At 44.3% G+C, this 12,350-nt stretch overlaps 1 protein-coding gene across 1 annotated transcript in view; it reads right to left on the reverse strand.

The window, feature by feature from the left end:
* The window catches only part of LOC121632200 (NHL repeat-containing protein 3-like), a 19,328-nt gene extending 7,268 nt beyond the window's left edge, over positions 1 to 12,060 (reverse strand). The window contains exons 1-4 of the mRNA XM_041973445.1: positions 11,596 to 12,060; positions 3,358 to 3,469; positions 1,882 to 2,005; positions 61 to 297 (exon numbers count right to left, since the gene is read on the reverse strand). Coding sequence (XP_041829379.1) covers positions 61 to 297; positions 1,882 to 2,005; positions 3,358 to 3,469; positions 11,596 to 11,854 — 732 coding nt within the window. The 5' untranslated portion in view covers positions 11,855 to 12,060. The remainder of the gene's footprint in view (positions 1 to 60; positions 298 to 1,881; positions 2,006 to 3,357; positions 3,470 to 11,595) is intronic.
* Between the last annotated feature and the right edge of the window lie 290 nt (positions 12,061 to 12,350).

The following is a 12,350-nucleotide window of genomic DNA, read 5'->3' on the forward strand; positions in this document are numbered from 1 at the left end:
GATTCTCTGGTGGATTTTTGCGGACGGGAGCGACTCTGATGTTGGCAGAGCATTACGCACAGGACTTGGTATATCACCCAGATCTGGCGAAGTGACACTACGGGGTACACCCGCAGTCGGAACCCGTGGACAGCCAGGATCACTTCTCGACAGAGCCGGGAACTCCAAGGAGGACTCCAGGTCGGGAAGCACCTGTGCCGCTGGAGCAGCAGCTGGGGAAACCGGTGAGTCCGTGGCAAGGGCCGCGTAGCGATTGGAGAGGCTCAAGCCGGGATTCCGAACCCGACCGATCTCCTCCTACTCCCGCGGACGATAACCTCTTCATCCAACTGCTGCTTTGGAGTTGAGCACGAAGAGGGCCGTGGACCAGTGGATCGATCCCAAACAAATGTCATAGTAGGCAGCACTGAGTGAGGCCAGGCGCTTGTGCTGACTACATGCCACGTCCATAAGTTTGGAAATAAGTCCTTCTTTCTCCTGTAACTCTGCAGAGAGCCGGCGAACATCGTCTTGCAGGTCAGAAATGATTTTGTTATTGTTTTTTAGAGTAACCACAGTGATTTCTGTCTTACTTTTTTGAGCCATGAGAACACCAGACGCCATGTCAGCCATCAGCCATTCAGTCAGTAGCTGTGGGGTAGCTTGTATAGGTGGTGTACATATCACATGTATAGGTGGTTGTTACGGCCCCTGGCCTTTTGGATTGGCCTCCAGCCTGTCACTCCAGACTTGGATATGCAAGTGCTGCTGAGCCAGTGCTGCCTCGGGATTGGCTGTGGACCGGAAGCTGCAGTTCCTCCCCTCCGCCTCACCGATTGGTCGCTACTGCTCCCGCTCATCCCAGCTGGAAATCATTGAGAGATGCCTCGCCCTTAAATAGGAGGACCTGTCATTATTCATGGCAGCTGTGTCACTAGGACACAGTTCGCCTCGTGTTGGGTTCTCTGAGTAGTTTGTACATTGTGTGGTTTCTTTGAGCTGTTTGTATGGTTTATGTGTCTGAGGACACTTGGTGGCTCTTGAACCTTTAGAATTCTGACTGGACTGTTCAACAGACAGATTGTAATTTCAGTGATTTATAGTGATTGATTGTTTGGGAGTTTTCTCATTAGGAGAAACTCCCCTCCTTTTGTTATTAGGATTGTTTGTTTTGTTTGACACTATAGTTTCTTGTTTGGTTAAGTTTCCTTTGTGTTTTTTTGTAAGCGAGTTATAATTTGCCGCCGGTTAGCGTGCGTTTTCCTTTTTATAGGTCATCTTTTGTTTATTATTGTTGTATTTACCTGATAAGGACACTTTAAGTTTTTGTAAATATTGAACATTTGTGTAAATAAATTATTGTTATTTTTGATCATAACACCGGCTTGTTGTGTTACTCAACCCCTTCCACCCCTAGACCAGAAGGGGTCCGTAACACAATGGGGGCTCGTCCGGGAGATTTCCTTATTTAAAGATAATATAGAGTCATATTTGGTTTAATCTTCCTAGGCTGTTGCTGTGATCTGTGCTGAATGCGGGTGTGACGTTAATGATGGTCCGATTTAGCCTGGAGCGGTTCCGTGAGAACCCCACTTTGGAGCAAATCGACCTCTGTCGTAAGGACGACTTGGCCGTGCTGGCCGACTTTTATGAGATTCCCTTATCAAAACAAATTAGGAAAAAGGATATGAGGGCGTTGGTGGTGGCTGGTCTGGTTGACAGGCGGGTACTGTGTGTGGCAGAAATGGCTGCTAATGAAACTGAAAGTGTTCCGGTGGCGTCGCCTGAAAAAGCGGGTCCCTCGGGGATAGGTTCTGGCAAAACTGAGCAGGATGAGCTGCTTGGGTCGGAAATCCCTGGAGAGGTTTCAGAGGCTGGTGACAGGCCTGCTACACCTGTCACTCTTCCTCGTTTTGATCCCTTGCTCTCCGAAGCTGGCACCTCTCCGCTAGATGCTCGGCTGAGGTTGCGGCTTGCCAGATTACATCTGGAGGCAGAGGAAAAGGCCCAAGAGCGACAAATGCGCCTGGAAATAAAAAGAATGGAAATAGAAGCTGAAAAAGCAGTGCGCCTGCGCCAGTTGGAGCTGGAAGCTCAGGTAAAAGCCACAGGTAAGCAAGTCTCTGGTGACCTGTCTGGGTCCCTCAGTACTGCTCCCTCCTCTATCCCTTTAGACATTTCAAAATTTATTCCATTTGTACCAGTTTTCAAGGAATCTGAGGTGGATTGCTATTTCGCTGCATTTGAACGCATGGCAATTGCAATAAAGTGGCCTCCGGAGTGTTGGTCCCTCCTCATTCAGTGCAGACTCACAGGAAAAGCGCAGGAGGTGGTCGCTGCGCTCCCTCTGTTGGACAGTCAGAATTATGACACTGTAAAGGCCACGGTATTAAAAGCTTATGAGCTTGTGCCTGAAGCCTACCGTCAGAGGTTTAGAACCCATAGAAAAGAGGCAACCCACACATACGTGGAATTTGCCTGAGAAAAGAGTACCTTACTGGATAAATGGTGTTCTTCTTGTGGGGTTACTACTTTTAAAGCTCTTAGAGAACTGATGTTGCTGGAAGAATTTAAAAAGCAGCTTCCAGAAAAACTGGTGGTTCATTTAAATGAACAGAAAGTGACAGAGTTGTCTTCCGCTGCAGTCTTAGCAGACGAGTATATTTTAACTCATAAGACTGTATTTCAGCCTGTGGCCAAAACTGATGTAAAACCCATATTGGGAACGGCTAAGAACAGAAGCTCTGATGAAAGACTCTGTTTTTACTGTCATCAGCCGGGTCATTTGATCAGTGCGTGTTTAAAATTAAAAAAACGAAATCATTCTTCAACTCCATCTCCTACTGAGAAAGGAGTGGGATTTCTGAAGTGTACAGGTAAAGCGAAAAAGGTTGATCGCTCCCTGGATCCATGTTTCCAGCCATTTACAACGCCTGGAACCGTGTCTTTAACTGACTCCGCCTCTGAGGAGCGGAAGATTCTTGTACTGCGTGATACAGGTGCATCTCAAACCCTGATCTTAGCAAATACACTGGCCTTCTCAGAACAGACTTATGCGGGCTACAGTGTTATATTGCGGGGAGTTGAGATGGGATACGCACCCTGTCCTGTGCATTATGTGTATCTAAACACAAAACTAATCTCGGGTCGATTTCCTGTGGCTGTGTGTCGTGAGTTGCCCATTGACAATATATCTCTGCTTCTAGGAAATGATATTGCTGGGGGTAGAGTAACTCCATCCCTGGAAGTGCTGGATCATCCCACGGAAACGCAAAGTTCTCCTACTTGTGTGGTAACTAGGGCCCAGGCCCGCCAAAATAAGACAGAAATACAGGAAGGAATTGATCTGTCTGACAGCTTTCTGCTCTCATCCTTTACAGATGAAGAACAGCAGGAGAACGCAGAAAACGGGGCAGAGGCTCCTGACGTAAAAGCTCAGGCTTCTCTGCCAGACTCTGCTGAATCCTGGCTGTCAGTGACCCGTGCAATGCTGAGTGAGGCGCAGGAGAAGGATCCTACACTACGCATATGCTTCGAAAAGGTGGTGAGTGCTGAAAAACGGGGTGGCGAACGTAGCGCATTTTATGTAGATGGTGGATTATTGCTGCGATGTTGGCGTCCGGTTGTGCTTGCGGAGACAGATTGGAACGTGGAGACTCAAATAGTGATGCCTGCCCCATATAGGCAGCAGGTATTACATTTGGCCCACGATGATCAGTGGTCGGGACATGTGGGGGTTAATAAGACTTATCAGCGTGTGTTGAAACACTTTTTCTGGCCTGGTTTAAAGGCTGACGTAGTTAGGTTTGTCCGCAGTTGTCATACATGTCAACTCATGGGAAAGCCGAACCAGAAAGTTCCCTGTGCCCCTTTACATCCGATCCCGATAATGTCAGAACCGTTTGAGCGTCTGATTTTGGACTGTGTAGGTCCTTTGCCACGTACTAAATCAGGTAACGTATTCCTTTTGACACTAATGTGCCCAGCGACCCGTTACCCGGAAGCGATTCCGTTGCGTCGGATTACGGCTCGGTTGGTTGTGAAAGCTTTACTGAAATTCTTCTCTACGTTTGGGCTACCAAAAGTAGTTCAAACAGACCAAGGAAGTAATTTTATGTCCAAAGTATTTAAGCAAAGTCTTGCGGAACTGCGCATAAAACATGTCATTTCAAGTGCCTATCACCCTGAAAGCCAAGGAGCTTTAGAGCGGTGGCACCAAACAGTTAAATCGATGTTGCGTAAGTACTGTCATCAGGAAGGTAAAGACTGGGATGAAGGTATCCCCTTCATATTGTTTGCAACCCGTGAATCCCCTCAGGAATCACTCGGGTTTAGTCCAGCAGAACTTGTTTTTGGACATAAATTACGCGGACCTCTCAAAGTGTTAAAAGAGAAACTCCTTGATTCCACCACGTCTGCCCAAGAGAATGTATTGGATTATGTATCCTCGTTTCGAGAACGTTTACACCGTTCCCGTGAGTTTGCGGCGATTGCTTTGAAATCCGCCCAAATAGTGATGAAACGCCGTTATGATAAAAAGGCCGTTTCCCGAGACTTTGAGGAAGGTGACAAAGTACTGGTATTGCTCCCTGTACAGGGCGCAGCGCTAGCTGCTAGATTTGTAGGACCGTATGAGGTGAAGCAACGCCTTAGTGAAACTGATTATGTCATTGTTACCCCCGATCGTAAGAGAAAGACCCGAGTTTGTCATATAAACATGCTCAAGGCTTATGTGACCCGTGATGCAGATGTTGCATTAAAAAAAGTCAAAGTTCCCGCATCCCATGAAGCTGTGAAGAGTTGTGCGGCTTTTACTATGGTGGATACTACGGAACCGGAACTGGCATTGACGAAACGCATAGAATCGCGCTTGATGCCGCGGCTGTCAAACTCTGAAATGTTGACATCGCTGACTTCAACGTTAGATTACCTGCCTGACGAACAGAAAACTGACCTACTCTCCTTGATAAACAGATACCCTGTTATATTTCAGGACATTCCTTCCCAAACTCATGTCATCCAGCATGACATAGACGTGGGAACAAGTCGTCCAATTAAACAACATCCCTACAGGTGTAATCCTGGAAAAAGGGCTCAGATGAAACAAGAAACGGACTATCTGCTGCAGCATGGTTTTGCTGTACCTAGTTCCAGTCCTTGGAGTTCGCCCTGCCTTGTTGAAACCAAACCCGATGGATCTCCACGGTTTATTACCGATTACAGGAAGGTTAACGCTGTAACTGTTACGGATGCGTATCCTCTACCTCGCGTAGACGATTGTGTAGATACTATTGGGAATGCACAATATGTCAGTAAGTTGGACCTGTTAAAAGGGTACTGGCAAGTTCCACTTACACCTCGTGCTTCATTAATTTCTGCTTTTGCTACTCCTGATACCTTCCTGCAATACACAGTTATGGCTTTTGGCATGTGTAATGCCCCTGCGACATTTCAGCGTCTCGTTAATGCGCTATTTTCGGATCTTCCATTTTGTTCTGCGTACTTGGATGACGTGGTGGTATTCACGGACAAATGGGAAGATCATGTCTCTGCTTTGGAGACAATATTTGCACGTTTAGCTGACGCCAGCTTAACCCTGAACCTTGCCAAGTGCGAATTTGGTCGCGCTACTGTCACCTATCTAGGCCGACAGGTAGGACAGGGAATCGTGCGTCCGGTGGAAGCTAAAGTGAGTTCGATAACCCAATTCCCCATTCCAGAAGACCGAAAAGCCTTACGCCGTTTTCTGGGGATGGCCGGTTATTACAGAAACTTCTGTAGAAATTACTCTACAGTTGTAGAACCATTGACGTCCTTAGTAAGTCCTAAGCAGGAATTTCTATGGACCCACAAGTGCCAACACGCGTTCGATAGTGTAAAAGCTCTACTTAAAAATGCACCAGTGTTAGCGGCTCCTAATATGGAGAAACCCTTCAAACTGGATATAGATGCCAGTGCTGTGGGGGCTGGCGCCGTGCTCCTCCAGTCTGGTAACGATGGGATTGATCACCCTGTCTGTTATTTCTCCCGTAAGTTCAGCCGACATCAGTTGCATTATTCCACCATCGAGAAGGAAACGCTGTCGTTACTCCTGGCGCTACAGCACTTCGATGTATATGTGGGATCCTCTCCTGTGCCCATTCAGGTATTCACGGACCACAATCCGTTAACCTTTCTAAGTCGTATGTATAACCATAATCAGAGATTGATGCGATGGGCACTCATTCTGCAGGAATACGACCTGGAGATTAGGCATAAAAAGGGGGTGGACAACCTTTTCGCGGATGCCTTATCTCGTCTTTAGGACTGTTTGTGATTGTATATGTGTTCTTGATGGTTTAACCTGTGTTTCTGTATTGCAAGCTGGAGATGTGTTTGGAGAATCTGTGGCCAGATTTTAAGGGAGGGGGTGTTACGGCCCCTGGCCTTTTGGATTGGCCTCCAGCCTGTCACTCCAGACTTGGATATGCAAATGCTGCTGAGCCAGTGCTGCCTCGGGATTGGCTGTGGACCGGAAGCTGCAGTTCCTCCCCTCCGCCTCACCGATTGGTCGCTACTGCTCCCGCTCATCCCAGCTGGAAATCATTGAGAGATGCCTCGCCCTTAAATAGGAGGACCTGTCATTATTCATGGCAGCTGTGTCACTAGGACACAGTTCGCCTCGTGTTGGGTTCTCTGAGTAGTTTGTACATTGTGTGGTTTCTTTGAGCTGTTTGTATGGTTTATGTGTCTGAGGACACTTGGTGGCTCTTGAACCTTTAGAATTCTGACTGGACTGTTCAACAGACGGATTGTAATTTCAGTGATTTATAGTGATTGATTGTTTGGGAGTTTTCTCATTAGGAGAAACTCCCCTCCTTTTGTTATTTAGGATTGTTTGTTTTGTTTGACACTATAGTTTCTTGTTTGGTTAAGTTTCCTTTGTGTAAATATTGAACATTTGTGTAAATAAATTATTGTTATTTTTGATCATAACACCGGCTTGTTGTGTTACTCAACCCCTTCCACCCCTAGACCAGAAGGGGTCCGTAACAGTGGTGTACTTATCACCTGTAAATACCAGGCACAGGTGGTGTACTAATCGCCTGTACAGGTGGTGTACATATCACTTGTATAGGTGGTGTACATATCACATGTATAGGTGGTGTACTTATCACCTGTAAATACCAGGCACAGGTGGTGTACTCATCACCTGTACAGGTGGTGTACATATCACATGTATAGGTGGTGTACTTATCACCTGTAAATACCAGGCACAGGTGGTGTACTAATCGCCTGTACAGGTGGTGTACATATCACATGTATAGGTGGTGTACTTATCACCTGTAAATACCAGGCACAGGTGGTGTACTCATCACCTGTACAGGTGGTGTACATATCACATGTATAGGTGGTGTACTTATCACCTGTAAATACCAGGCACAGGCGGTGTACTAATCGCTTGTACAGGTGGTGTACATATCACATGTACAGGTGGTGTACATATCACATGTATAGGTGGTGTACTTATCACCTGTAAATACCAGGCACAGGTGGTGTACTAATCGCCTGTACAGGTGGTGTACATATGACATGTATAGGTGGTGTACTTATCACCTGTAAATACCAGGCACAGGTGGTGTACTAATCGCCTGTACAGGTGGTGTACATATCACATGTATAGGTGGTGTACATATCACATGTACAGGTGGTGTACATATCGCATGTATAGGTGGTGTACATATCAAATGTACAGGTGGTGTACATATCACATGTACAGGTGGTGTACAAATCACATGTACAGGTGGTATACATATCACATGTATAGGTGGTGTACATATCACATGTATAGGTGGTGTACATATCACATGTATAGGTGGTGTACATATCATATGTACAGGTGGTGTACAAATCACATGTACAGGTGGTATACATATCAAATGTATAGGTGGTGTACATATCATATGTACAGGTGGTGTCCAAATAACATGTACAGGTGGTGTACATATCACATGTATAGGTGGTGTACATATCATATGTACAGGTGGTGTACTCATCACCTGTACAGGTGGTGTACATATCACATGTATAGGTGGTGTATATATCACATGTACAGGTGGTGTACATATCACATGTATAGGTGGTGTACATATCACATGTATAGGTGGTGTACATATCATATGTACAGGTGGTGTACAAATCACATGTACAGGTGGTGTACATATCACATGTATAGGTGGTGTACATATCACCTGTAAATACCAGGCACAGGTGGTGTACTAATCGCCTGTACAGGTGGTGTACATATCACTTGTATAGGTGGTGTACATATCACATGTATAGGTGGTGTACTTATCACCTGTAAATACCAGGCACAGGTGGTGTACTAATCGCCTGTACAGGTGGTGTACATATCACATGTATAGGTGGTGTACATATCATATGTACAGGTGGTGTACTCATCACCTGTACAGGTGGTGTACATATCACATGTATAGGTGGTGTATATATCACATGTACAGGTGGTGTACATATCACATGTATAGGTGGTGTACATATCACATGTATAGGTGGTGTACATATCATATGTACAGGTGGTGTACAAATCACATGTACAGGTGGGTGTACATATCACATGTATAGGTGGTGTACATATCACCTGTAAATACCAGGCACAGGTGGTGTACTAATCGCCTGTACAGGTGGTGTACATATCACTTGTATAGGTGGTGTACATATCACATGTATAGGTGGTGTACTTATCACATGTACAGGTGGTGTACATATCGCATGTATAGGTGGTGTACATATCAAATGTACAGGTGGTGTACATATCACATGTACAGGTGGTGTACAAATCACATGTACAGGTGGTATACATATCACATGTATAGGTGGTGTACATATCACATGTATAGGTGGTGTACATATCACATGTATAGGTGGTGTACATATCATATGTACAGGTGGTGTACAAATCACATGTACAGGTGGTATACATATCAAATGTATAGGTGGTGTACATATCATATGTACAGGTGGTGTCCAAATAACATGTACAGGTGGTGTACATATCACATGTATAGGTGGTGTACATATCATATGTACAGGTGGTGTACTCATCACCTGTACAGGTGGTGTACATATCACATGTATAGGTGGTGTATATATCACATGTACAGGTGGTGTACATATCACATGTATAGGTGGTGTACATATCACATGTATAGGTGGTGTACATATCATATGTACAGGTGGTGTACAAATCACATGTACAGGTGGTGTACATATCACATGTATAGGTGGTGTACATATCACCTGTAAATACCAGGCACAGGTGGTGTACTAATCGCCTGTACAGGTGGTGTACATATCACTTGTATAGGTGGTGTACATATCACATGTATAGGTGGTGTACTTATCACCTGTAAATACCAGGCACAGGTGGTGTACTAATCGCCTGTACAGGTGGTGTACATATCACATGTATAGGTGGTGTACATATCATATGTACAGGTGGTGTACTCATCACCTGTACAGGTGGTGTACATATCACATGTATAGGTGGTGTATATATCACATGTACAGGTGGTGTACATATCACATGTATAGGTGGTGTACATATCACATGTATAGGTGGTGTACATATCATATGTACAGGTGGTGTACAAATCACATGTACAGGTGGTGTACATATCACATGTATAGGTGGTGTACATATCACCTGTAAATACCAGGCACAGGTGGTGTACTAATCGCCTGTACAGGTGGTGTACATATCACTTGTATAGGTGGTGTACATATCACATGTATAGGTGGTGTACTTATCACCTGTAAATACCAGGCACAGGTGGTGTACTAATCGCCTGTACAGGTGGTGTACATATCACATGTATAGGTGGTGTACATATCATATGTACAGGTGGTGTACAAATCACATGTACAGGTGGTGTACATATCACATGTATAGGTGGTGTACATATCATATGTACAGGTGGTGTATTCATCACCTGTACAGGTGGTGTACATATCACATGTATAGGTGGTGTACATATCACATGTATAGGTGGTGTACATATCACATGTATAGGTGGTGTACATATCATATGTACAGGTGGTGAACTCATCACCTGTACAGGTGGTGTACATATCACATGTATAGGTGGTGTACATATCATATGTACAGGTGGTGTACAAATCACATGTACAGGTGGTGTACATATCACATGTATAGGTGGTGTACATATCATATGTACAGGTGGTGTACAAATCACATGTATAGGTGGTGTACATATCACATGTATAGGTGGTGTACATATCATATGTACAGGTGGTGTACTCATCACCTGTACAGGTGGTGTACATATCACATGTATAGGTGGTGTACATATCATATGTACAGGTGATGTACAAATCACATGTACAGGTGGTGTACATATCACATGTATAGGTGGTGTACATATCATATGTACAGGTGGTGTACATATCATATGTACAGGTGGTGTACATATCATATGTACAGGTGGTGTACATATCACATGTATAGGTGGTGTACATATCACATGTATAGGTGGTGTACATATCATATGTACAGGTGGTGTACTCATCACCTGTACATGTGGTGTACATATCACATGTACAGGTGGTGTACATATCATATGTACAGGTGGTGTACAAATCACATGTATAGGTGGTGTACATATCATATGTACAGGTGGTGTACAAATCACATGTACAGGTGGTGTACATATCACATGTATAGGTGGTGTACAAATCACATGTACATGTGGTGTACATATCATATGTACAGGTGGTGTACTCATCACCTGTACAGGTGGTGTACATATCACATGTATAGGTGGTGTACATATCATATGTACAGGTGGTGTACAAATCACATGTACAGGTGGTGTACATATCACATGTATAGGTGGTGTACAAATCACATGTACAGGTGGTGTACATATCACATGTAAAGGTGGTGTACTCATCACCTGTACAGGTGGTGTACATATCACATGTATAGGTGGTGTACATATCATATGTACAGGTGGTGTACTCATCACCTGTACAGGTGGTGTACATATCACATGTATAGGTGGTGTACAAATCACATGTACATGTGGTGTACATATCATATGTACAGGTGGTGTACTCATCACCTGTACAGGTGGTGTACATATCACATGTATAGGTGGTGTACATATCATATGTACAGGTGGTGTACAAATCACATGTACAGGTGGTGTACATATCACATGTATAGGTGGTGTACAAATCACATGTACAGGTGGTGTACATATCACATGTAAAGGTGGTGTACTCATCACCTGGACATCTGAGCTGCTCAGACACTTTCTGGTTGTAAAACCAACTTCTTTTAACTGGCTTTTAAACACAGTTGAGCTGGACACTGTTTAATTGTTTTTGTTTGTTTGTTTGTTTTTTTGTTTGTTTGTTTGTTTATTTGTTTGTTTTATACAAAAAAAAGGCCATTAAAGATGATCACATGAATTCTAGGAAAGCCAGTGTTCCCAAAAATAAAACTATGTTTAACTGTAAAGTTGAAGTAAAACACTGATCTTCCGTGATGCATGTCACAGTTTGATAAATGAGTTAATAAATCTGTTTATCTACCTCTCTGTGCCACATACACCACCCCTGCATACTGGTCTGCAGCCACGCCGAACACGTTTCCTGTGAAGAGCTCGGGGTTTTTGGGCCAGCTCAGGTCCAGCTTGTACAGGGGTCTCCCCAGCAGCTGGTATTCCTGTCTGAGGCTGGAGCTGCCTGGATGCTGGCTGCTGATGGTGCCGTACAACACCATCATGAGCAGAACCAGGGAGGCCATACCGGAGGCTATCAAACACGTCTGGCCTCTCTTCTTCATCAACATCAGGAGCGTTAGATGTCAGTTTATGCTGCTTAATATCCCGCTTCACTTCGATAAATCTGCTGCAGGAGCCTCATTTAAAGTCACAGCCGAATCCGACCCACAAATACCCGTTAAGCTAATATTCAGATGTGTTTGTCTGGACCAAGCGAGACACATTAAATGCAAAAGCCAGGTTACTTCCTCCTCAGTCGTTAATAAAAACAAAATAACTTGGCACGTGAAGCTGTACGGAGCATCTCACTTCCGTTTCAGATACTACAATAAAATCATTACCAAAACATGAAGTCTCGTCTTGTGAGAGCAGATTAGCGTGTAATTTAGAGTTTAAATCAATCTAAACATGTACAGATAAGTTACGTGCTTATCCGTCAACACTGCTGATTAACTGCTGTAAAAAATATCAAAAGTACAAGTTCAAAGTTTTATTTTATTATTTGAGAGCAAACCTTCATTTCCGGTTTCTGCATGCAGCCTCCGACGTGCACTTCAGTGAGCT

Source organism: Melanotaenia boesemani, chromosome 21 (assembly GCF_017639745.1).
Source record: "Melanotaenia boesemani isolate fMelBoe1 chromosome 21, fMelBoe1.pri, whole genome shotgun sequence".
In the NCBI taxonomy this organism is placed as follows: Eukaryota; Metazoa; Chordata; class Actinopteri; order Atheriniformes; family Melanotaeniidae; genus Melanotaenia; species Melanotaenia boesemani.